We start from the raw sequence: 27,854 nt of genomic DNA, 5'->3' as shown, positions 1-27,854 counted from the left end.
GTGCATCTGAGCACCACAATCCAATAACACTATTTAATTTATTTTTAATATTCAAAGCAGATTCGCCCATCTATCCATGTCTCCATGCATTATTTTGCTGAGAAATCACTTTGAGAAACACCCCCTAGCATTTATGGATGTGACCATCTTGAGTAAGGGCAGATGATTGGGGTATAATTGACTTCCTCGAATGCATCTGCTTTTGTATCAGGCATCTGGCAGGCAGGAGGATGTGCTTAGCTGACAAAGGCCCCCTCCCCTTATGAAGACTCCTGGGATGTATGATATAATTTGCCTAGGCCTAGAAACCAGGAGCTAACAGAATAAATGTTAAAAAAAAAAAAAGTTTAAAATAGGAAAGTATATCATATTTACTTATCTATGTACTAATGCTAGCAGAATAAAGATCAAAAATAGTCAATGTTCATGTTCTGTATGAGGCAGATAATAAGGGATTTAAGTGGCCTTACCAGCACTTTTACTGTTAGGCTCTAATGGATTAGAAACTTAATATGTTGCTTCAATGTTCCATATGTTTGATTTTCTCTGGTCAATTCCATGTCTTGTGCTCTATCTCTTTCATTTTCATTTGTATTTGTGATCCATTCTTAATATCTCTTGTTTGACATCCCTTATTATGTCTCTACCATAAAAACTGCCTATTATCTGTATGTTGTGCATCTTGTTTTCAATAAAACGTTTATGAAACAAAAAAAAAAAAAAAGTCAATGTTGATTGAGAGATTGAAGTTCCACTTTAAACACATCTGGAGTATGTAATCTTATACGGTATCTAAGAAGCTAGTGAATATCATTTGGAGGGATGAAGTCCATTTGTGCCATGCGTTGGCTTATACATACATTAAATAGTTGGAGTTTGTGTTTTTTCTTTGTTTGTTTTTTCTCAACCTAATGTTATACATTTTCTTTCATAAAAAGGCAACCCCAGAAAATGTGTTTTGACAATTGTTCGTTTTAACTGTGCTGTTGTATGCAATAACACCACAAGGCAGTTGAGGAGTTGTATAGGGCAAATGTCACCAGAGAGGAAAAAGTATGATTTCAGAAGCCATGCTGTTACTAAACCAAGTACAGAGTTCACGCCCAAGTTCTTTTGATGTTTTGGCAAAATATGAAACTGTACATTTAAGTTCAAACTCCAGCTTTTTATCTTCCAGTGTCTCTTGAGAGGATATAATAGTGGTTGGACGAATAAAACAACCCCCGCCCCCCCCCCCTTCTTTCCTCACAGCATTTTTCTGAGAGTCTGGTAGAGTAACATTTCCCAAAGCAAACCTTCCTCTTCTGACACTGTTTCTTTTGTGAGATTTCAAAGCTTTGTGCCAGTGCCTCCATGTCCTCCAGGGATAAGGTACTGTTATGGCTAATAAGCTGCAATTGTTTCTGCAGGCTGTATTGGTATATTGACTGTGGCATTGCCCTAAAAATTGTTGATGTTTGGATTCCTAAGTGTAATTTACATGTCATTAATTGTGCTCATAGGTCCTAGATGAGATTGCCGAACATGGAATTCGAATCTACCAACTCCCTGATGCTGACTCAGATGAAGATGAGGAGTTTAAAGAGCAGACTCGAGTTCTAAAGGTAAGTAAATGTGGAAAAAAGTCACAATCTAAATCCTACAAATATAGCGAAGGAAGGAGAAATGAGGCCATTGGTCATATCCATCAATATAATTTCAAATTCAAAATAAGACAAATATGATTTCTGTAGAGAACACCATGTCTCTTTAGGCTTTCATAAATCAGAATTCAAAAACTTTGGTTTTGGGGATTACTTATTCTGTCAGTATCTTAGAGACAGCATTCCAATTAAAAAGAATACTGTCTCTTCAAGACAGGATTCCTAAAATTAGTACTGTGATCAACCCCTGTTTTGCTGACGTGATATCCTTTTTAAATGAGGAAATTCTTGGGTATTCAAACTATTGGATTCCAAAGAGAAAACACTTTTAAAGTGCACTTGTTCAGTTTTGAAATGTCAAATTTGCATAGATTTCCTTTGTGCATACAGTGCTCAGCATAAATGAGTACACCCCTTTTGAAAAGTAAGATTTTATTCAATATCTCAATGAACACAAGAACAATTACCAAAATTTTTACAAAATTGAATTATATAGAACATTTGTTTAGCTCATTACATGAAGGTAAGGTTAATAATATATAGTATCTCACAGAAGTGAGTAAACCCCTCACATTTTTGTAAATATTTTATTATATCTTTTGATGCGACAACACTGAAGAAATGACACTTTGCTACAATGTAAAGTAGTGAGTGTACAGCTTGTATAACAGTGTAAATTTGCTGTCCACTCAAAATAACTCAGCACACAGCCATTAATGTCTAAACCGCTGGCAACAAAAGTGAATACACCCCTAAGTGAAAATGTCCAAATTGGGCCCAAAGTGTCAATATTTTGTGTGGCCACCATTATTTTCCAGCGCTGCCTTAACCCTCTTGGGCATGGAGTTCACCAGAGCTTCACAGGTTGCCACTGGAGTCCTCTTCTACTCCTCCATGACGACATCATTGAGCTGGTGGAGGATAGAGACCTTGCGCTCCTCCACCTTCCGTTTGAAGATGCCCCACAGATGCTCAGTAGGGTTTAGGTCTGGAGCCATGCTTGGCCAGTCTATCACCTTTACCCTCAACTTCTTTAACAAGGCAGTGGTCGTCTTGGAGGTTTGTTTAGGGTCGTTATGTTGGAATACTGACCTGCGGCCCAGTCTCCAAAGGGAGGGGATCATGCTCTGCTTCAGTATGTCACAGTACATGTTGGCATTCATGATTCCCTCAATGAACTGTAGCTCCCCAGTGCCGGCAGCACTCATGCAGCCCCAGACCATAACACTCCCACCACCATGCTCGACTGTAGTCAATCGGGTACACACGCACGCACGCTGTTAAGTGCTCTCTCCTCTCCCCTGAAGCCACCACTGGCTGACATAGAGGATCATGTGACCAGAGTGAGCTGAAATTAGGTAGACACACACACACACCCTGTAAAAAGTTGCAGTACTTTGTTGTTCACTCACAGAGCCAGGTACTGCACTCTAGGGGGAGGCAGAGAGCACAGCACACACTCCTTCCTTTCCTTTCACTGCGCTCAGCTATTGTGCAGTCTGACGGCTCCCAGTGCCAATGACAGATCCGGCCTGAGCTCCGAGCCTGCTCAGCAAGACGGCCCTGGGGGACACACTCGCCCCCACCATAATTTCCACTCTCCATTGGCGAGCAAGCAAGTGGAAATTTCACGGCCTTATGTAAGTGACAGAAATGAAGGCTTGTAGTCAAGAGTTTGCTTATTTAAGCTGGCCATACAGTGATAAAATTGTGTTCAGTGTGTGGGCTTCCCAGTTTGACAGGAGTCAGTTGTTTAGTCCTCTTCTATCGAAGGGACATTTTCCATCGATCAGTGGCGGCAGCCAACCAGCTGTGGGTGCTGATCAATGTACCCTGACAGAGGCAAGTGCATTTTAAAATACAATGCCCTGGTGGGGGGTGGTGATCCCTCCATCCATCTCACCATGTATGGCCTAGTTGCAGTTCTAAAGATTTGCTAACAGTGCTGAAAAGCCTTGAGCTAACAGCCCCCCATCCAAGCGCACCCCACCCACTTTTCTCCATTTTATTTTCTCAGTGGAATCACTTCTGAAGAGAATGGAATGGAAAGACTTGGCTGAGAGCAACTGCACGTTAGCGTTAGTTGATGCTTTTAGTACCTTTTGTAATACGTTTTGTAATGTTCAGCCTTTAACCAGAGAGAGTGCATTCAAGCCAGCTGCAATTTTTACTGCATTATAAATACGGTGAATATAAACCTCAGCGCACATGTTACAACCTATTTGTACAATCTTTTCTTTATCTACCGACAACTATGTAGTGCAAGGGCCCACCTGATTGGATCCAAATTAATTGAATTGCTTAGATAGGTCATCTAAAAATCTAAAGGAGGGACCGTAAAGAGATTGAGAACAGTTTTTGTACAGTTATGTGCTAAATTGTATGGTAAGCTTTAAGCAGTCTATAGATTATGCAGTTTTCTTCCTTCCACCAGGGGTGGAAGGAAAGAAAATTGCCTGATTTCCCCATCAACACAGTCTGTTGATGGGGGATTCCCTGCTACAGCGCTATTTGCTCTGCAAGAGAGAGGCTTTTCCTGCCAGCAGAATACAGTGATTACTGCTGGTGGCTATAGCCGCTGACAGTGATCACATGCAAACAAATACGACAGGCTGGTTGGCTGATAGACAATCAGTCTGCCCATAAATGGATCGAATCTCAGCTTGTCCCCGCTGAACCAGACGAGTTTTGACCCAATCATGGCCAATTTGACAGAGACCTAAATTTCCCTTTAAAATAATCCCTCTAAATAATGGCATCAAAAGAGACTTGCACACATACAAACTCTGGCCAGTGATCTTTTATTATCGGTTTAATATGCTATACAGTGATCTGGAAATATGTTTCTTTTAGGCCAGCATCCCTTTTGCAGTCATTGGTTCAAATCAGCTTATTGAGGTGAAAGGAAAGAAAATCCGTGGACGGTTGTACCCTTGGGGTGTTGTGGAAGTGGAGAATCCAGAACACAACGACTTCTTGAAACTTCGCACCATGCTGGTGTAAGTGCTGTATGTTGGCTGCATGTGATTAGGTTGCTAAGACTTTGAAAAGTCTTTTCCAAATCTCAGAAAATTATTTGCCAGAAATCCATAAATGCTTTTTTTCACCAGATACCCTTATCCATACAGTATATGAACATTTGTATTCTACAAGTATGCATGATTTGTAAATGTGATGCTGCCTACATCTCTTAATTAGTTGGTAGAGACATTTTCTCTCGTGATAAATTTGCTAAATTTCAGATATGGCTGATAGGCTCATATACCTTAAAGTGGTTTTAAACCCAAAATGAAACATTTATTCTATTACAGCTTACAAGTTCTTAGATATCTTGGCTGTATTTGTTTTCTTTTAGGCTTTTTTTCCTTTGTTTTCACTTGGTGATCTGGACAGTATGTCAGTTGTTTTTCAGTAGAACAAGCTGTCATGCTGATGTAGCAGTTAGAACGTTGAGACAAACCATTTATAACTGACAGGGGTGCTTACAATGATCAGCTTTTATTTATGGAAAACCTTTATCCCAAAAGGAAAACAACTGTTTGCTGTAACTATTTATAAAGTTTCAGCTGTTCAGCTTCAGTTAGTGCATCTAAATCTGGTAGTGCATCTAGCATTTCTCCTTCCACCTAGATCCTAGAATAACAATCCTACTGTCCAAAGGTGCCCCTGTCCTCCTTCAGGCACTCTAGTGGTGTGTTACTGGCCAGATCCCCAGGTGAAATCAGAGGGGAAAAAAAACAAAAAATGCTATTTAGCTGCAATATATAACATTTTTGGTTTTAGATTTATTACCATTTAAATGTTTCTAATGCAATGTGGCTTTGTTTTTACTGGTCAGCTTTAGTCTCCTCTGTACTTAAAGTGGAATTAAACTAAAAAACTTTTTTAAACCTCTGACAAGTAGGGGTTTTATGACAGAAAGACTTTAATGGTCTCTTCTGTCATAAATACTTCTCCTTGCCTGTCATTAGTAATGTGCATTGACCCACTTATGCACAGCTCAGAGTACATTTATGGCACCCATTATGAAGTGACTCGGGTGTGCATGCATGAAAGTGACATCACCGTGACCTGGCCATTCATGCACGCAAACCCAGAAGGAAGACCGGGAGAAGATGGTAACTGCCATGGCCAGCTGGAGCATTAATACTGCAGCGCTGGAGGGCTTCGTTTGACAGGTAAGTCTTCCATCATGTGCTAATATGCTGTGCATACTAGAGCATTTTGGCATAATCCTCCTGAAGGCCCATTTAAAAAATATATACAGTATATAGCAGAGTTTAATTCAGCTTTAAATCAGTGATAATTATGCTTTAAAGCATGGTGTAGTAATGACCTTTGTGATAAAGTAATTTGTCCTCAGGTCTTTCTTTATAAAATATGTTGGTAATGAATATAAAAGGAGTATGTTGCTCTTTGGCTGGTAAAAGGGTAAATTCTTGACTATGGTAAGTATAGATAATTTACATATCACACTGAAGTTGCATGCTTTTGTACGACTTACACCTGCACATTTTTATACCTTCCAAGACTGCTTATATGTCAGGAATGGAGATAATAGTGGTCAATGGCAAAGCATAAGAGATTAATTGAAGCAGAGTTGTTACAATCTTCACTTGAGCTAATTCAGCTCTGATAACCTGTGTTCATCTGGCAGTCTTCCCCTTCACATATTTCATCTAAAAGAAACATAGTGTGTTATCATGGCTGGGATTATGATAGCAGACATAGCTTGGTGTTCAGTTTTCATTAATGATGGGTAATTTTGAATTCTTCATTGAAATGATAAAAGAAGGATAAAGCAAGTAGACAGGTTTGAAATGTAAATATTTAAAACTACGAATCAACTTGAGAAAGGTAAATCATAAAGCTGGTTAGTATACATAAATGAAGCAAGAGAAGGCTCCAACAGAAATCTTTGGTGTCAGTTTATGTAGATGAAAACAATGGACATTACTTGAGATGTTTCACTCTGTCCAATCAAACTCAGCACCGATCTTCCCATGCTCATACATGAGAGGTTGTCTTCTAACCTGTCTATATATTGGGTGATGGTCATCTCATATGTGGCCAGCTTTACTAAGTTTGAATTTATTAGGACCCTGTCAGCACAGGTTCAGTTGTATGTGAAACATACTTGCAAAATGTAGACTGCATATACTTACCTTTCCAGCAGCCTATTTCTTGAAAAGCTGCCTATTCACCGCTTACCATCGGATGGGTTGAATACCTGTTTCCCTTACTGCACGCTGTTGTCCTGTAGTGATGAACGAGCCATCAGTTGGAACCACATTGAGCAGGGGAGGACCAGATTATACACACACAGCACAAGCAAAATTACAGCTAGAAACTGGTAGATCACTTTTAGTGCCTACTCTAATCTCGTCATATCAAGTTTTTGGGGACCCTTCTTTTTGGTCACTATGTTTATTTTCAGCTTTTGGGAAAAAAGTTCTATACAAATTTGTTTCTAATTTATTAAGGGATATAGAGAGTCTTCCTTGGATTATACTGTCTCTAAGGATAGAATATGTCCAAAGAAGAAAAACTGTAGGCTAACCCAGGATAACCCCCTCCTACTTCCAGTATGCCTTAGTTTTTCACCATTTTTTGCTAGTGTTTTAGTAGGATGGATGGATATTTTCAGCTTTGCTGTCGTAAAGCCTAACCTATTGTATTTTTTTTTCAAGCAAATATTTATCCTCTCATTTCTTTTTTTCAATCAAGGCTTCTCTTTAAACACCTGATGGTGGTGTTCTTTCCAATCGGCACCTATCTGGCATGGTTGTCCTGGCTTTTGGAAAATACTGCATATGGACCTTGATGTACTAGAGGTTGCAGGGCAAGCCTAGAAATGACCATTAAGCACTGGGTTCTGTGGGGGGGGGGGGGGGGAACCTTTCCAGACTCTGTTCTGTTAAAAGCAGAGCTCTTTCCGGGTCCTGAGCCTCTGGCATTGCCTCTTTGCTTGACTTGTCTCTGAAGACTCACTTAATGAGTCTTACAGCCAAGCACCAGCTGGTCCCTCAGTTTTGCTGGTCACTGAGTGCCATTATTCCCTTGGAAGTGGTTAATGCTTTGGAACTGAGTGTTGGCAACATCCTCTGATTGTAGTGTCAAGCGTTCAACACTCCTTCAGGGCATACAGAGTTCAGGAAGCATCTCCATACTGCTGCTTCTGTTGCAGAGAGTGACATGAAACTTTTATCTTTTCTTGCCGCCAACCTACATTGACTTTGGTTACTTCTGGCCACTGGACTTTCTGGTCATTGACCCCTCACTTGCTAGCTGCTCTACAGATTTTGTTATTACCTGAGGCCTTGCCTCTCTCCTGAGCCTTTCTGTTACTTATCTGTTGCAACTGGTCAGAGAGTGCTTGCAGTGCACCCACTGATGTGGGTTGCTGCAGTATGCAGTCATTTTCTCTCCTACTGTTAGTGTTTCCCAGTGTCCTCCCTGGCTTCATTGAGTGTAGCTGTCTTTTCACCCCTCTTGACTGAGGTTTTTTTCTACAGTCATACAGGATTTTATGACCAATATTACTCCAGTATTTACTGACTGTGATCTCCCTCCTGTGCCATTTCCCACACATTATATACAGTTAGGTCCATATATATTTGGACACAGGCACAATTTTAGATTTTTTTTCAGGTATTTACCAAAACATATTCAAGCTATAGTTATATAATGATATGGGCTGAAAGTGCACACTCTTGGGTTTAATTTGAGGGTATGTACATCCAAATTGGAGGAAGGGTTTAGGAATTACAGCTCTTAAGAGTAGCCATCCCCCTTTTTCGAGGGACCAAAAGTAATTGGACAATTGAATCAAAAGCTGTTCATCAATTAAGCAGGTAGAAGGTCTGGAGTTGATTCTAAGTGTGGTATTTGCATTTGGAAACTATTGCTATGAACCTACATCATGCGTTCAAAGGAGCTGTCCATGAAAGTGAAACAGACCTTTGTAAGGCTTCACAAACTAAACAAATATATCAGAGAGATAGCTGCAACATTAGGAGTGGCCAATCAACAGTTTGGTACATTCTGAGGAAAGAAGAACACACTGGTGAGCTTAGCAACATAAAAAGGCATGGACATCCATAGAAGACCACACTGGTGGATGATCGCAGGATTTTCTCCATGGTAAACAAAAACCCATTCACAACATCCAGACAAGTGAAGGACACTCTCCAGGAGATGGGCATATCATTGTCAAAGTCTACAATCAAGAGAAGACTTCAAGAGAGCAAATACAGAGGGTTCACCACAAGGTGCAAAACATCATAAGTCTGAGGAATAGAAAAGCCAGATTAGACTTTGCCAAAAAAAAATCTAAAAAAGCCAGACCAGTTCTGGAAAAGCCTTCTTTGGACAGATGAAACTAAGATTAATCTGTACCAGAATGAGGGGAAGAAAAAAGTGCATTATGAGCTGTTCCAAGCCTTCTCCACAAAGCACACAACATCATCTGTGAAACATGGTGGAGGCAGTGTGATGACTTAGGCATGCATGGATTGCACTATCACTGGGTCATTGGTGTTTATTGATGATGTGACAGAAGACAGAAGCAGCCGGATGAATTCTGCAGTGTTTAGAGATATACTGTCAGCCCAGATTCAGCCAAATGCAGCAAAGTTGATTGGACGGCACTTCACAGTACAGATGGACAATGATCCAAAACACACTGCAAAAGCAGCTCAGGCGCTTTTGAAGGAAAACAAGTGGAATATTCTGCAATGGCCGAGTCAATCACCTGATCTCCACCCAATAGAGTATGCATTTCACTTGCTGAAGGCAAAACTGAAGGCAGAAAGTCCCACTAACAAAGAACAACTGAAGATAGCTGCAGTTAGAGCCTGGCAAAGCATCAGAAAAGAGGAAACCCAGTCTCTGGTACTGTTCATGGGTTCCAGACTTCAGGCAGTCATTGCCAGTAAAGGATTCTCAACAAAATATTTCAAATGAACATTTTATTTATGATTATATTCAATTGTCCAATTACTTTTGGTCCCTTGAAAAAGGAGGGATGGCAACTCTTAAGAGCTGTAATTCCTAAACCCTTTTTCCAATTTGGATGTACATACCCTCAAATTAAACCTGAGAGTGCGCACTTTTAGGCCATATCCATAATATAATTATTGCTTGTTTTGTGAATATGTTTTGGTAAATACCTGACAAAAAGTAAATTGTGCCTGTGTCCAAATATATATGGACCTAACTATCTGTTTTACCTGTGGACAGCTTCTGAACCATTATCCACTGAGACTCTGTCTTATTCTGAGGTGCTCAAAGCCCTGTTGGATGAGCTTACCCCTGATGAGTTTCAATCTACTGCTATTGCACCTAAATTGAACGTGACCATTTCAGTTCTTATAGATGCAGTACACACTACTTTAAAACTAGAAAATCAGGCTGTTGCTTCTACCAGTGCTGTTTTCAGCCATGGGTTGAATAGGGCACCTAAGACAGCTAAGACCTTTACTTTGCACATGCTTAGAGAAGTGTCTTGATGAGCTGTTTGCTCTCCCTAAGCACCTTCTAGCATTGTATATGTATGTATAAGTGGTTCATTCTCTATGTGGATCCTGTCTCACTTTAACAAGGCAACTACTATTTTGTTGAACGCACTTGCTTTTAAAGACCGTACTGATAAACAGCTGGAGCTTCTTTCCCGAATTCTCACTGGTGGGTCTCATTCTTTTATCTGATTTCGAGCTGAAATTTCACTTTTTCAGACCACGTCTGACTGGGTGAAATCACCGCTGCCCTTGACCCTATGCTTGTGGAACATACAGGTTACTGAAAGCCTCACACCTTGTTTCTCGCACGAGTCTCCTATGGGGGAAGACTTAAAGTGCTAGACTATGAAATGTACTTTTAGGAATTGGTTATTCTTTGTACCCTTTGAAGGACACAGCCTCCTCAGGCTGGCCCTATGGGTTCTCATGAAGGATGTTACTGGTGGTAAGCGTACCCATCTTCCCAAGCAGCAGAAGAAGCAGACTACAAAGTTGTCTCCATCACTTAACCAGTTCCCAAACATGCTATAGCCGAAGGACGACTACAGTGCAGTTGTGTAATCCTGGGACAACGTCCATGGATGTCATTCCAGAACACGTGGCCCCAGCGGTGCCCCGCCGTTGATCGCACAGGATACGGTAAACGGCTAATCACGGCAGCCTTTTACCACGCGATCAGCTGAGTGCATTGACACAGCAGATGACGGGGTAAATTGTTGCCGGTTATCGGCTGCACTTTCCTCACGCTGTCACAGCGTGAGGAAAGCACTGCAGAGAACCGGCAATTGTCAGCGAAGGGATCGGTGCCCTGATGATCAGTGCCACCCGCCTGTGCCCAACAGTGCCATCCACCAGTGCCCATCAGTGCAGCATCATCAGTGCCGCCTATCAGTGCAGCATCATCAGTGTTGTCTATCAATTCCTCCTATCAGTGCTCATCAGTGCTGCCTATCAGTGCAGCCTCACCAACGCACATCAGTGCTGGAGAAAAATTGCCTGTTTGCAAAATGTTATAATAGAAATAAAGAAAAACTTTTTTTTTTGCATTTTGTTGATTATAGCACGAAAAATAAAACACCCAGTGTCAAGTAAATACTACCAAAAGAAAGCTCTATTTGTGTGAAAAATGATAAAAATTTAATATGGGTACAATGTTGCATGACCGCGCAATTGTCATTTAAATGCAACAGCGCTGAAAGCTGAAAATTGGCCTGGGCAGGAAGGGGGTATAAGTGCCCAGTAGGCAAGTGGTTAATGTCAATAAATATCCTTTTTATTTCTTCACTTCTCCTGTAGAGAAAACAATGTGGGCTGTGTCAGACAACATCTCTCACTGTCCACACATCAAAGTGGTTTGGGTTGATCCTGAACCTTCAGAAATAGTCACTGGAGCTCATCAGTTGGAGTATCTGGATCTTGTTCTGGACACTTCAGTCCAGGAGTCATTCTACTCTCCACTTCTGTTTGAGAATCTTGGAATTGATAGTAGCCTCCTTTAACACAGTTCTCTGTGCCCAATTTCACTTCATTTGCAACATCCATCATGTCTTCAGTTTTTTGCTCTTTCTTTGGGCCTGATAGCGATGATTTCTGTGTTGTCCAGTTCTTAGTTGGACTACTTTTCAACATTCCAAAGTTCAAAGACTTCTCTGTCTGTGTTCCTCAGTGAACGAAAAGGAAAAGCAATAAGGTAAAAAAAAAATCTTGCTTTTAGAACCACTTTAACCTTCAGGTTACACTGCAGCCTACAGGAAGACTAGACACTGCCAAAATAAAAAACTGTACGTCAGCCCAGGATAATCCCTCCATCTACCAGCATGCCTCACTTTTGTACCAAGAGCAAGATTTTTGTGATGAGTACAAAAATAAAATTTTCTGCTCATGCATTTCAACACTATCCCCGATCTAAACCTTAACACTTAATATCTTCATACAGTCACCCTAATCCTCTTGCCACTATTGCTTTTCTACTCAAACCTTTTTGTACCATAACAGATGTATGCTGAACTGTGGATGTAAGATACATGTATATGAAAAGTTTGAATTTAAAAAAAAAGTCATATTTTCACCCAGTTATGCATCAAAACTTTACAGGTAAAGGATAATAGGCTACATCAGGTGTGTCCAACCTGCGGCCCAACACAAAATTGTAAGCTTACTTAAAAATGCCTTTTTTGTTTTTTAATTTTTTTGTAGAAATGTGTATACACTTAGCGACCAAACAAACATTTTACACTGGCTCTTTACTGGCCTTTTGTAAGTTTTATCTTCCCAAAGAGAAATATTGCACTCTTCACCATCAGGCCTAATTCATGTCATCAGTTTCCAGCAGCATCTATATTTGTGAGCAACTATTTTCAAGGATAGAGCTTATGAAGGGCAAAATTAGAACCAAAATTTCTGATGAGCACCTTGAGAATTCATGGCAAATTGCTCCAACATTCATGAAACCAGATATTGATGTGTTTATCAAAAACAGGCGTTTATTTACTAAAGCTGGTTCATTCAGAATCTCGTGCACTTCTGCATGGAAATCAATCAGCTTACAGATTTTATTGCTAAAGCTTAATTAACAAGCTGAGGTTAGAAGCTGATTGGCTACCATACGCAGGTGCGTGAGATTCTGAGTGAACCAGCTTTAGTAAATCTCCCCCGCAGAGTCAAATATCACACTAGTTTTCATGTTGCCCTCTTTTACTTTTATAATATATTACAAAAAAGTTTTGAAGTTGTATTACTCAGGTTACATTATCTATATCAGTGATTGTTAGCTTTTAAACTGCCTGACTTTTTCTTCTCATCATCTATCCTTATTGTTCGTGTAAATTATGTGTGGCTCAAGACTATTCCTATTCTTCCAGTGTGGCCCAGGAAAGTCAAAAGCTTGGACACCCTTGGGCTAAAATAACTGAGCAATAATTCATGTGGCATTTGTAGCAGTAATCATTATTTATAGCTGCCATTGCTAAACATAATGATTGCTATGGCTTCGTTAATCTGCCAGGAAGCACCTGTGTTATGGAGGTTTAATGGAAACTGCCATTAATTGACTCATATGCCACAATTGAAGTTCTTAGACACTGATGACTCTTTATTCTGGAATGAATATGCACATTGGTTGGGAAATTACTGCTGGCACTAATCCTATACAAGTGTTTTTGGTTCATGACATAACTCCTTAAAGAAGAGTCCTAAAGTCTGTAATTGTATACTGCTGAAAGTTCTGTAGGGTAATAGCATAAGGGTGGTATGGTTTGGGGTCTCGTAGTTGGAGGGGGGAGATGCAGGAGAAAGAAGTCCTAAGGAGGATGTAAGTGGCAGTGGAGTCACCTGAAGTCATCCAGCATGAGACTCAGAGGGTAAAGACTCCGGCAAAGCGGTGTAGTTGTATTTCAGTTAGAAATTCCTGGAGGACTTTGTTGACTGAAAGATGGGAGGTCATCCAACTAAAGTGTCCTTTCAAGTAGGGGGACTGCAGTTGCTGTTTGGCCTGCAGTGTGCTTCTATTTGTTGGTAAGTTTGAATATCATGCACCCTAACCATGGAAAAATATTAGGAGTCGTGCTCTTCTTACTGATATGGATTAACTCTTCTATTTCTGCTATGTAGTCTATGTGACAAAACCAGTCTTTTGCATCTGGCATGTGGTTTTCGTGCTGTTAAGTAGATAGAAAGGGAGGGAGTGCTTGTATGCTGTGGGCGGTTGGATGTATGATATAATAGGAATATCATCGGGTAAAAAATGAGGATGTGGCCAGAGATTTTGTCAATTAGTCAGTGTACTTTGTATTGAATTAGTTGGATTTGTGGGCAGGTCCAGCATACATAATGAAAGGTTCCTCTTTCTTAGTGACCCCCCCCCCCCCCCCAGCAGACATTGCTGTCAAAAGTTTATGCAAGATTTCCCATATGCAGTACCATCTGCTATAGAGTTAATAGTTTGGTTCTTTTATGCCAACTTTGATGGGACTGTTTAGTAGGATTTCTTTTAACCTCCCTAGCGGTCTGATTATGTCCATATTTCTGTGCTCAAAGCAGTACATTTTTTTGCATGGAAATATGTCGTTTTTTTTATTGTAGGCCTGTAATTTTTAGGAGTAACTCACTGAAATCTGTCCGAACAAGAGTCTAGTAAACATCCTGGGTATGATAAAATTTGAAACACGAAATCATATATTATTTAATAAATAATCATAAAAAATAAGAAACTTAATTCAATAATGTAATCAAACCAAAAACACTGAAATTTGAAATATAGCGCCAAGTTCGCACATCACTGAGCAAAGTCACAGAATCATTTTCAGTGTCTGACGAATTTCCCCACGAATCATTATCACTCAATTCTGCAAGTGATTCTAATTTGCTATCGCTGTTCTCTAGCTGGTCTAAAACCGATTTTGACCTAAAGGGACGCTTTTTGGACGCCATGGACATTTCTCAGTTTCCAGGCAGAAAGAACGGTAACAATGCAGGCAGGGCAGAGGACAAAGCACTAGGGACAAAATGTATGTGAAATGCTTTGATACAGTAATGTTTTACTATGTAATTTTAGTGAATGTCACCTTTTGACATTTTCAAATTTCCCGCCGGTTACGTCCCCCGTACGTCCAGACGTCGCAGGGAATGGAACCCGGAAGACAGATGTATTTACACTCTTTGGCCACTTTATTAGGTACACCTGTTTAATTGCTTGGTAACACAAATTGCTAATCAGCCAATCACATGGCAGAAACTCGCTGCATTTAGGCATGTAGACGTGGTGAGGACGACTTGCTGACAATCAAACCGCACATCAGAATGGGGAAGAAAGGGGATTTAAGTGAACATAGCATGGTTGTTGGTGCCAGATGGGCTGGTCTGAGTATTTAAAAAACTGTTGATCTACTGGGATTTTCATGCATAACTATCTCTAGGGTTTACAGACTAGTTAGAATATGAGAAAATAGGGAGTGGCAGTTGTATGGCCGAAAGTGCCTTGTTGTTGTCAGGAGAATGGGCAGACTGGTTGCTGCGACATTCAGATGGTAGGGTCAGAATTTAACATAAACAACATGAAAGCATGGATCCATCCTGCCTTGTATCAACAGTTCAGGCTAGTGGTGGTGTAATGGTGTGGGGAATATTTTCTTGGCACTAGCAAGGTGTACCTAACAAAGTGACCAGTTAGTGTACTCATTAGTTTCATGAACAACTACAGTGACACCTACAGACCACTAAACTTCACTGCTAATAATAATTTATTATTGAGTACCATCCACTCATTTGAAGGTTTCCTAAGCACTTTCAAATATGTTATTAATGTATTTCAATTTAAAAAATTATATTTGCAGAATTGTAAGTTTGTTTTTTTTTCTAGATGTTGTAAAGGAAGTGTGTGCTTGTGCAGGCTAGCATTTTATATCTTTCTCTTCTCTCTGCTTTGTTCTGCTTGGTAGACAATTAAAAATAATTTCTCCATCTACTTACCTTTAGCACCTTTGCGTTTGTATTTGGGTGTGTTTAGTGCAAATTGAGGACAGTAATGTACACTTGCCATCCTGATAGGGTTATCTTTAGGCTGCATTCACATCTGAGTGACTGAAAAGCTGTCCTTGTTTGCAGATTCCATTATTTCTTAATGGGATGGCAGTGAGCAAACATGCTCAAAATTGGTGATTGAGCTTCTTTTGGCATATTTGTTATGCAACAGGCAGACCCTAAAAGTCAATGGGCTGTCGTGCAAAAAAACATGCAACTCGTCGCTATCCTCAAATGTGAATATAGCCTTTAAATTGTTTTGGGAAAGTTCTCCTAAAGGAAACTTCTTCTGTATTAAAGTGCAACATTCACACATACCATCCTTTGTAGTAAAGTCCTCTAAAACATTTCTCTTACTGAATTTTCACGTTTTTAGCAGGTGACTCAAACCTGCGCATGCTCAGTATTGCCCAGCCTATTTCTCCTGTGGTTGATAAAATGGTGCCAGCTTCAGCGGTCGGAGTAATACAGCCAGGTGGTACTGAAAGGGGTACCTGGAACTGAAATTTTAGCGTAAATCACCCGCAATTCAAACTGTGTATGGAAGACTTTACACTTATTTTTATTTATTTATTGGAATTCTCTAGCATGCAGTTTTTATTGCAGTCACGTAATTCCAGTCAGCCTGTGTATACTCTTTATATATCTTTTGCAGTTATTTTAGCACTTGTTTATATACATATTGACAAAGGAACTCTGTCCAGCCTCTCAACCCTAACCCCTACTGTGCAATTGTTCCTCCCAGCAGGAAGCCATTCTTTCATGCTAAACAAGTATGGTCATTACATTGCTCCTTTATCTTTTATAATTCATTGGTCAGTGTTTGAAAGCTGTGATGTTTTTGTCTCCACAGGACACACATGCAGGACCTTCAAGAGGTCACACAGGATTTGCACTATGAAAACTTCCGCTCTGAGAGATTAAAACGTACTGGCAAGTAAGTGAATATGAAGCTTTTTTTTATGTTTGAAGTTCATTGCTAGTCACAGTTTTTTTGTTAAATATGTACATTTAATTTTTTTTTGTTCTTTTTTGGTTTAGGCCTGTTGAAGAAGAAGTGCTAGACAAGGACATGATTCTGCAGCAAAAGGAGGCTGAAGTAAGTAATTACATGAAAAGTACAATGTTGCCTGGAATAACAATGGTAAATGTAGCACCTATGTTGCTCCCAAAGACACAGGCTTATCTACTCCTCACTTTTTTTTTTATGGAATTGCTTATACCAGATTTCCCTGCTATGTTAAATTCTTTGCTCACTTCCATAATACACACCCCTGATTATTCAGAAATTATTTTTGCTGCTGGTATACCCTCAGTGCCGTTCACACTGACTGATATTCAAAATTGTATATCCTCCTATAAACAAGCTCCAAGTGTTAGAGTGACAGCAGTAAAAAAATTTAAAAGAGAAGCATAGACTTCATAAACAAAAAAACACATTTATACTCACCTAGGTGGATGCAGCATCGATCCAATGCTACATCTGTCCCCCACCAGCTCTGCAGTGAGAACTTGGGAATCAAACACCGCTGATCACTCAGTTTTCCCTCTCCACTCCAACCTGAAAACAGGTCACAGGAATGTAGAACAAATTGCACTGCTGAGACCTACAGAAGTACAGCCAAAATGCTTTGGCTTTACGTCTTTAGGGCTAGTTCACACTAGATGCAGTCCAGTGCATTTTTTTTCTGCATCAAAAATGCATGCAGTGTTTTCCATGTATTCCAATGGCTCTAGTTCACACCAGTGCAGTCAGTTTCTGATGCAGAAAAATAGTAGAACATGCTGAACTTTTTCTGCACAGAACTGTACTGGAACATAGCAAACTGCACCGGAACGGAGTGTGGTGTGAACTGTAAGCAAAAAATGTATCCGGAATGCATCTGGAGTGCGTTTTTGCGGTGTAAACTGGCCCTTAAATCAGTAAAGTCTAATTGGATTGTGGGCACTGATATGCAGAAGACTACAGGAAGCTAATGGACAAATTCATATATTAACAATAGATAGAATTAAAAGCACACCGGGTGATTTTTCTGTTTCAATAATTTTTTATTGACGTTCAACAGCAAGTGTACATTGTGATTATATGTTTACAATGTGGTTCAGTGGTCATAGTAAAATACATCTCAATTCAGCAGTATATTTGGATGGTTTTGAAATCTGTTTTTGGGTGGGGGGTTGCTTTTCAAGAGGATCCACTAAGTAAGAAAGTAAAGTAAATAAGAAAGATGGCCATGTATTACACTATTAGGGTCATAGGATTTAGTATATCATACTATCTGTAGTTACACATTTTTGATTTCCTGCACATATAACATAAATTTCAGGGTGTTATCTCTCAGATTTATATTCGGGAGGGGGGTCACTGTGCTTATCCATTATAATCAGGCCACCATGTAAAGGGCCTACTAAATTCACAGTAAAATCAGTCTGTGTATGCAGTAATGCATGCTTGTTATACTCACTGTTAAACCTAAGGGGTTAATCCTCTGCATTGTGTAAAAATGCTGTTTGATCCTGAGATCCTCCCATTCTTCCAGTGTACCCCTCTTATCACCTGATAAGATACAGGTGAAACTCAAAAAATTAGAATATCGTGCAAAAGTTAATTTATTTCAGTAATGCAACTTAAAAGGTGAAACTAATATATGAGATAGACTCATTACATGCAAAGCAAATAGTTCAAGCCGTGATTTGTCATAATTGTGATGATTATGGCTTACAGCTCATGAAAACCCCAAATCCACAATCTCAGAAAATTTGAATATTACATGCAATCAATAAAACAAGGATTGTACATAGAACAATATCGGACGTCTGAAAAGTATAAGCATGCATATGTACTCAGTACTTGGTTTGGGCCCCTTTTGCAGAAATTACTGCCTCAATGTGGCGTGGCATGGAAGCTATCAGCCTGTGGCACTGCTGAGGTGTTATGGAAGACCAGGATGCTTCAATAGCGGCCTTCAGCTCTTCTAAATTGTTCGGTCTCATGTCTCTCATCTTTCTCTTGGTAATGCCCCATAGATTCTCTATGGGGTTCAGGTCAGGCGAGTTTGCTGGCCAATCAAGCACAGTAATCCCACGGTCATTAAAACAGGTTTTTGTGCTTTTGGCAGTGTGGGCAGGTGCCAAGTCCTGCTGGAAAATGAAGTCACAGCCCCATAAAGCTCGTCTGCGGAAGGAAGCATGAAGTGCTCCAAAATTTCCTGGTAGACGGCTGCGTTTACCCTGGACTTAATGAAGCACAGTGGACCAACACCAGCAGATGACATGGCTCCCCAAATCAACACAGACTGTGGAAACTTCACAATGGACTTCAAGCATCTTGCAGTGTGTGCCTCTCCATTCTTCCTCCATACTCTGGGTCCTTGGTTTCCAAATGAGATGCAAAAGTTGCTCTCATCAGAAAAGAGGACTTTGGACCACTGAGCAACAGACCAGGTCTGTTTTTCTTTAGCCCAGGTAAGACGCTTTTGACGACGTTTGTTGTTCAGGAGCGGCTTGACAAGAGGAGTACGACATTTGAAGCCCATGTCCAGGATCTGTCTGTGTGTGGTGGCTCTTGATGCACTGACTCCAGCCTCAGTCCACTCCTTGTGAAAGTCCCCAACACTTTTGAATGGCCTTTTCCTGACAATCCTCTCCAGGCTGCGGTCATCCCTGCTGCTTGTGCACCTTTTTCTTCCACACTTTTCTCTTCCACATAACTTTCTATTAATGTGCTTTGATACAGCACTTTGGGAACATCCAACTTCTTTTCCAATTACCTTTTGAGGCTTTTTCTCCTTATGGAGGGTGTCAATGATGGTTTTCTGCACAACTGTCAGGTCAGCAGTCTTTCCCATGATTGTGATTCCTACTGAACCAGACTGAGAGACCATTTAAAGGCTCAGGAACCCTTTGCAGGTATTATGGCTTAATTAGCTGATTAGAGTGGGACACTTTGAGCCGAGAATATTGCACCTTTTCTCAATATTCTAATTTTCTGAGATTGTGGATTTGGGGTTTTCATGATCTGTAAGCCATAATCATCACAATTATGACAAATCACGGCTTGAACTATATTGCTTTGCATGTAATGAGTCTATCTCATATATTATAAAACAGAATAAGTAAGTGAGCGCTTTCAATAAACAAGCAGCTAAGGCACACAGGATAACCAAAAAATCCTCACATGAAAATAAAATAAAAGTGCAGCGCTAGATATTAAATAAATGTGACACAATAAAAAGTGATCAAAAAAAGTCCCAACTGTGGTGACCTAGGGTAACAATGCACACTAACCAGAAGTGCACATTAATAGTGCAGTGTAGGAAGGATGGAGTTCATAAAGTAGTCATCAGCATGGGGAGGGTAGATGTATTCCCTTGGTCAATGAAGGTCCACACCATGGTACAGAGCTAGGCAGAAGAAATCCACTAGATGGCAGAAAATGATCACGGCTCCACCAAAAAAGCACTGCTCCTCCACTGTACACCGATATCTTTTCCCAGAGGTTATGCTACTCCATGTGCTGGCATCCATCTTGGATGATGGCTGGATGATGTACAAGATGGGTTTAGTAACACTTTAAACTGTGTGAAACAAAGTTTTGCGTGCCGACAGTAAGCTAGAGTAGAGGTAAAAAGGAATAGAGTAAGAAGAAGGGAGGAGAGAGGAGGATGCCAGGGGACATACCAGTATCATTCTTCCTTGTAAGCCAGGTTACAAAAGTATCTAAATCTTTTGGAAGATAATATTCTATTCATGGAGACTAAACCTTCTCAAATGTCCAAGTCTTCTCATTGAGAATAGCTATTTTTTCATGAATTGGGTACCACAACATTTTGTGTTTCACTTTTGCTATGGTTGGGATAGAGGACCACCATTCTTTTGCCAATGTCTGTTTCACCTCAGTAAAAAGAAATGTCAGTAGGCCAGATTGATTTTTGTTGCAATAAGGTTGCTTTAGGTTTAGCAGCACTTCTTTGGCGATTTTTGGCTGCCTTCTCTACTAATAGTTATACTAACTGATAAATGTTAGTCCAAAACTTTTAATTATAATGCACTCCCACCAACTTTGCAAAAGGGTTCCTGGTAACTGGCATCCCTGAAAGCAACGGTCAGAAGTTGCAGGCCTAAATTTCAACAAACGCTGGGGGACTGTATACAACCCGATTAGTAGTTTATAATTAGACTCAATTGCACCGTTACGTTTCTAGAACAGCACGCAATGGTCTACCATATTTCCTTTCAGTGTTCTGGCTCCTAGGTCATTTTCCCATCCAATGTGTGACTCCGGGGCCTGTCCTCCTAGAATGGAAGCCTATACCTTTGTGATAATGCTTTTAGCCATGTGTTTGTAGTGAAAATGAGGACCGGTCACTTGGGTGATGTTTTTTATTCAAAGGTATAAAAGTACACTTAATAATTTTAACAATTGCATAACTGGAATAAAAGTGCTTTTATAGCATCACATTAAAGCTAAAATCTATTTATTTAAAGCACAGTTACAGTGTTACCTCTGCCGACTATAACAGAATATGCAGTTGGCTGATCATTTTATCTGCTTGTTTCCTTGCCTTTACAGTGTATGTTTATTGGGTCTTTTCTTTGGGTTGGTTTTGTAACCTTTACCCAAAAGTAACTTTTCATACGATTTTCATATATTTTCCATGATTTGTATACCTTATTTTAATGGGGATATTACATACATACAGTAGTTTTCTAGATTCTGCACTGTTTTTGCCTGCAATTCAGGAAAAGTGGCCATTGCTCCTGATTAATCTCCTTTTGAGATAAAATCAGGTGGCATACCATAGTAAAAAGTCTATTGTTTAGAGTTAGTGTGAGCAGTCTTGCATTGGGAGAGAGGAACAGTAAATCACAATCGCTGTTCAGCACCCAAACAAGTAAAAAAAAAAAAGTGTACCACTCACTTGTGTTGAAAACCTGACATATACTAAAAAAAAACCAAATGATTACCTTAGTGAAACATACATCCGTGCCAGCATGTTAAAATAATTAAAATCATAAAAGTCTTGCTTTTCAAAATTATACAATACTGTCCCTTTTTATGAGGTGACCCAAAACAATGCATGTGCTTCTCAGTGCTTAGTCTTGATATTCTGTTCCGCATGGAACCTGCATGGAAAATATTGACACACACCAGCACTTTTTGTTCCTTTCCCAATTTAATAATAATATGGATTCTCACCTTGCACAGTGGAACCTGGTTACCAGAGGTCCATACTGCACCTTTCCCCTTTAAGGGAATATATGCAGTAGCACCACCTGGTCGTCTCCACTGCACAGTTGGTTCTGTTAGCACCCCTTCCCTTTAAAGGATGGCTGAAATATCACCACTCTATCTCCTTCACTCCACAGGTAGGCACAGATATATTCTCCAAAGATAAAATAAAAACTAATCGTGCTCTCCGTTTTTTAAAATGTTTTTTGAAAGTAGAAATAAAAGATACTCACATTAAAAGGTGCATGAAACCTGTGCACAAGGATAAAAAACTCATCCAGAGCCTGTCTGTATCTCCTTCAGTGTTCTCAGTAGCTCTCACAGCATTTCTTGGTCACAGTGTGCTGACGTCATCAAGCTCCACCCAACATGTTTGTCGTCAAGACTTTGTCACGGTCTTTATGACGTAAGCACATGGCTCAGTGCTAGTTGTACTTCCTCCCCCACAGGAATGCCCATCATTTGGGCTTCAGCCTGGGGTTGAGCTACAGCCAGCACTGACTATTATAAAATGCCTTTTTTATTTGAAAAGACCTTCACAAATTTGAACGGGACCAAGTGCTATGTGCACTGGGTCCCCTAGGGGGGGTTTGCAAACATTTTATCTTCTAGCTAGAGTTCTTTTTGAATGCAGCAAGTATTATTTTATAATTTAAAATGTATACTTTGTTCCCTGTGTTTTGTCTGAGGCCCTATTCACTATTTGACATTCGGGAATCACTCGCAGAAAATGTGATTCTTTGTTTATTTCCAAAAAGTGCATCGTGCTTACTGTGCTGTTAATTCTTAATATCTGAACATCACTACAATCTGCACTCTCTCTCTCTCTCCCCCTCTCCCCCTCGGTGAAGCTCAAGGTTAATAGTTTCAGATCTCAAACCATACAAACCCTCAACAGACCAGTAACCCAGTCTGAAAATATTTCAATCAACATACATATACTAAAAAACATATCATAAAACTCATCTGTATAAAACATATAATACATTTAAAACATATAGCACCACACATTGACAGATCTCCAAATCAGTTCAATAATCCTAAAAGGAGCAAATTTGTATTGAAGGGTATCTTTTGTGTGCACAGCTGATATTGCACTATCACTCATAGGTTATCCTTTGAGGGAATACAGAATGTCAGTTCACATACCCAGGGCAGGTCAGTCCACTGGTACTTTGCTTTACTCACAGAGCTCAAAGTACCTTCCTTCTACCAAGTCTCCATGTCAGCACAGTATCTCCTACACACTCCACACTCCTTCCTTCCAGAGCAGTGTTAACTCCTTCTTCTCCACAAATTGTGGTAATACTATAATGCAAGCAAACTCAAGTGATTTTCTTTGAATAGTATCACAAATATTGTTTATTGTGATACTATTCAAGGGAAAACACTTGCAGAAAGTTGTAAAATGCTTAAACATCGCCAGAAATATGCTCTGCTCAGGTGTGAATACAGACTACGGTTGTCATTAACCTGCAATCAACAAGGAAATCATTGGTCTTGGTGCTTTTACATAAACCCACAACAATATAATCTGACAGTACATGCATTGTTACATGCTTGTCAAGCACTAAATGGTTACTCTTCTGTATTCTGTAACAAAAAGAAAAAACTTATTGATCCTGCCATTCTCTGTCCCTCCCTCTTGTCTTTGTCCCCAATTCAGTTGCCGATTCTGTTGAGCAGCTTTTGGCAAGCAAGCGTGAAGGCTCTGCTTTCAGCGAGTTTTAATTCAGGGCATTTCTTCTCTGATCGTGTCTGTACAGGTCAAATGACTTTGCAGTCACACATGTGGGCATATACACAGAAGACAAATTACAGCTCACTCCCTCCTCCCTGCCCACTACTTAACAAAACACACTAGGGGTAGAATATTTAATCTTGGTTGATTGAGGCTCTGCCTCCCTGTAATACAAAGAATATTGTCAGGCATTGGAGAAGACTGAACTACAAGCTCCTCCTAAGATATATGCGTGCACTCACCCAAGCCACTGAATACAGTCAATGACAGCTGTATACTGCTCATCCAAACAGGTACATAGCAGTTTCCATTAAAAAACATAACACTGGCATGATTACAAAACATTACTAGAACAGTTAAATGATAGTAAGTTTATTGTATTTAGTATCAGTAAATTCTGCTGGTTCAGCAGGGACTGGCCAAATTTCAATCCATGTACGGTCAGGCTGGTTGTACAAAATCTACTAATAGACTTTTGTACAACCACCTTTGTAGGATTTTTCCTGATCAGTCAATGCCACTGGCATAGCCTGCAGCGCTGAACAGTGTATTCTGATAGCAGGAAGGTCTCCCCGCTGTCAGAATAGAATAACTCAGTGGGAGCGATTCCCAAATCCACATCAAGTGTTTGGATGGGAGAATCTGGTTATTTTTTTTTTTTCCGTTCAACCAGTGGGTTGAACGAAAAATAAAATTAATAATGTATTGGCTGCCTAAATCTGTAGTGGAAAGATTCCTAGAGTTTAAATCTTTGATGATGATTATGCTTCTTTAGTCACACTAAATGTACTGAATTACAAGATTACTCCAGATACTGAAAACCCAGCAAAAAAGTGTATTTCTCTTACATTCATTGGTGGACACAGACTCTCTTCTTAAGTCTTGTCCAAACAGTGGACTGGTAAGTAGATGCCCCCCCTTTCCTCTCTGGACGCGATGTGGGGTGCGGGTACTCCCTGGGGTGGTCGGGCCCTCGTTTTCTCCTCCTCCCCTACAGGCATGGGCTTCTTCACCCTTTTCCCCCAACGTGCCCCTCGCCACATAACGTCTTTGCTGGCCATCGGACCCGTGGAGCTTCCTATTTCAAAGAAGTGTGTCTGCGCACTGGTTGTGTCCAGCTACACTTCAGAGTTCCCTTCTCACCCACTGCAGAAGTTTTTTTCCTCCAGTCTTCGACTTCCGCCATTGGCCCTCCCGGCTCTGCACAGGGTGGTGCAGGCTCGGCTGTGCCAGGGAGTGTTAGTCCCTGTGCCCGGGCTGGAACAGTTCTGGGGTTTTTACACAAACCTGTTTGTGCTTCCATAATAGGACGGGGTTTGCCCAATTCGGGGCTTGGGGCCCTTACGGAACAGTTGCTGCATCTGATTGGATGTAGCTGCTCTTTTAACGGACAGTTTTCTGCCTAATTCCTTCGGTATTCAGGATGTTGGGAGCAAGGGTGTCAACAGAGCCACCTATGGCTCAAATTTTAGACAGTTCATTACGAACCGGTCAAAATTTGCTCAGTGTATGGACAGTTTAATTCTCATATTGCACACCTTCTCACCCTCCTTATCAAATAATAATTAAAACACACAGACCTCAGAAGCATAGGATCTCCAGGTCCTGAAGCGCTGACATCCAAAGGTCAAGATGGATTCCTTTCTCTCTGTGCTAACTTCTCTTCCTCGAGGTGTTTTCTTGGCCTCCATAGATATCAAGGGGTGTCAGACGTGGACCTGCTGGCTTCTCGCCTCTACCAAAAGGTTCCGAGGTTTTTGGCTGGACCAAAAGATCCTCAGTTGAATACATCAGTTGCCCCAGCACACTGCGGAGTTGGTATCTTCTCATTTCTGTCTTTCCTCCTTTCAAGTTGACTCCTCGTCTGCTGCGCAGGATAGAAGCCGTTTGCATTCTGGCTCTTCTGGTGGCTCCAGACTGGCCTTGTGTCCCGTGGTATGCCACCATAGTGCGGCTGGACACTCCTCGGCGGTTGCCTCTTCGGAAGGATCTCCTATCCCCGGGGCCAATCTTCCATCTCTGTTTTTGACAGCTTGACTATTGAGAGCCATGTTCTGAGGAACAGGGAGTTTCTATGCTTTGGAGATTCTCACTGTGGTGCAGACTCGTAGGCCTACCTCATGGAAGATATATCATTGCACCTGGAGGGCCTGTACCATTTGTTGCTAGGCTTTGGGGTTCCATTCTCGCTCTTTCTCTGTGGCTCAGGGATTGGCCTTTTGTCAAGGTGGCGTTTACCATGGGCTTGCTTGCAGACTCTTAAGGGTCTGGTCTCTACCCATGCTATGTTTTTTTCCATGCCCCTTGGCTACACACTCCTTGCTTTGCACGTTTTGTTTAGGGGGTTCGCCATGTCTCGCTCCTTGTGCATTCTCCTTTTGCACCATAGGACTTACATTTGGGTTTATCAGTGCTTCAGCATCCTTCCTTTGGGGGTATTCAAGATTTTCCATTGCCACCTCTTTCTCAGAAGGTTACCTTTTTGGTTGCTATCGCTCCTTTTCTCTGGGTCTCTGAGTAGGCAGCCTTGTCCTGTACACCTCTTCATCTGATTCTACCTATGGATAAGGTAGTTCTCCATCTGTCTTCATCTTTCCTTCCAAAGCTGGTGTCGGAGTTTCATCTGCCTGAGTACTTTGTCTTCCTTTGCTTGTGACTTTGCCCTTCACATTCTAAGGAGATAGCTTGGATTCCTTGGATGTGGTCCATGCAATCGTGAATAATTTTCTCGTTTACGCTTACAGACAGTCTGAGGAAAGGCACAGCGGCCTCTTTTGCCACTATTTCACATTTGGTTCAGCGGACGATTGTTCAGACCTATGCTGTTATGGGGCAGAAGACTCCCTTCCCCGCTATGAAGCATAACACCTAGGTGGTCAGTGCTTTCTGGGCGTTACGATGTCTGCTGTCTCTTGCTCCGGTTTGCTTAATTTTATAAGTATTACAACCTAACTAAAGTGCAGCACAATCATATACTCCACTTCACGTAATAGACTTCCATATTTTTTGCATATTCTAATTATACTTCTGCATACCCTAAAAAATAAATACCAAAATAGATAAACCTAAATAATGAATTAGTTCTTGTATCCAGTCTATTAAAATGCAAAGAATTGTACTTCTTTTGTGTGTAATTATTCTACTATCCAGCAGTAGAATTATGCCAAATATTGCATTTCAATCTGTGCTCATTATCACCCACATGTGGAGATCCTCCACCGACATCCATATATACTCTATATGACCTATGTAATTTAGGTCAAATGGCACTTTTTCCCTGGTATAGCCTCCTGCAATCTCCAGCCTCCAGTCCCGATGTAACTCAATGCATATTCATTCATCCTCTTAATCCATACACTATATAGCCTTCAATTTTAAGAAAGAATATACCATCATAGCGTATCAAACGTTTCCCACCATTATTTATTAAAAAATATATTGCACATAAAAGATGCCCAACTGGAGTACTACTGTAAACAAAAAAAGCCTTCCGTTCCCTTAAGAGATGAGGTTTCCTGGTCACTCAAAAGATAGTGTCTCACAAACTTCCAGGTGTGCGGCTCGACGCCATTGGCCTGCCCTACGCGTTACATCACTAACATGTGGCTTGATCAGGGATTGTTATAAGGATTGCTGTTTTGTCATCCACAGATGCTTGTTTTGATCGCAGGTTTTGGCAAGCTCCTGTTTGAGACTCTCTGGGTTTTCCCTCAGGTTCACTTGGAACATGGGTGTGTTCACGTGGTTATTTCCTAGGTTTGTTTTTTCATTGTGGCACTGCTTTGGGACGTCCCTGTTGGGTCAAGACTTAAAAAGAGAGGCTGTGACAATGAACGTAAGGCCAAAACAGGATTTTTATGTTGCTCACTGTAAAATCCCTTTCTCTGAGTTAATTGATAGATGCAGCCCCCACCCCTCTGTTGGAGTCTTTCTTTCTCACACTGCTTGTGACTAACTGGCATGCCTATAGGAGAGAGGGGGTTTTATGCCTAGAGAAGACTGATTGTAGGAGGTGCTGAGTTTTTTTCTGCCTAGTGTCCTACTCCTGTAGGTGGCGCTATAAAATCCTGTTTGGTCAAGACTTGAGAGGCTGTGTCCATCAATGAACTCAGAGAAAGGGATTTTACAGTAACAAAAAAAATCTATTTTTTTTTTTTTCTAATTTCACTTGCAGTGTGTGCAAGCTTTATTGATAAGATGTT

General features: G+C 40.7%; 1 protein-coding gene across 2 annotated transcripts in view; it reads left to right on the top strand.

The window, feature by feature from the left end:
• The window catches only part of LOC149466470 (septin-2A), a 145,677-nt gene that overhangs the window by 98,010 nt on the left and 19,813 nt on the right, over positions 1–27,854 (top strand). For both annotated transcript variants that reach the window (XM_089672489.1, XM_089672488.1), the window contains exons 8-11: positions 1,503–1,604; positions 4,497–4,642; positions 16,533–16,616; positions 16,721–16,778. In XM_089672489.1, coding sequence (XP_089528615.1) covers positions 1,503–1,604; positions 4,497–4,642; positions 16,533–16,616; positions 16,721–16,778 — 390 coding nt within the window. The remainder of the gene's footprint in view (positions 1–1,502; positions 1,605–4,496; positions 4,643–16,532; positions 16,617–16,720; positions 16,779–27,854) is intronic.

The sequence above is a fragment of the Staurois parvus genome, unplaced genomic scaffold (genome assembly GCF_062004578.1).
Source record: "Staurois parvus isolate SC_StPar_1 unplaced genomic scaffold, SC_StPar_1.0 ptg000129l, whole genome shotgun sequence".
Lineage (NCBI taxonomy): Eukaryota > Metazoa > Chordata > Amphibia > Anura > Ranidae > Staurois > Staurois parvus.
This window is presented reverse-complemented; position numbering and strand designations above follow the sequence as displayed.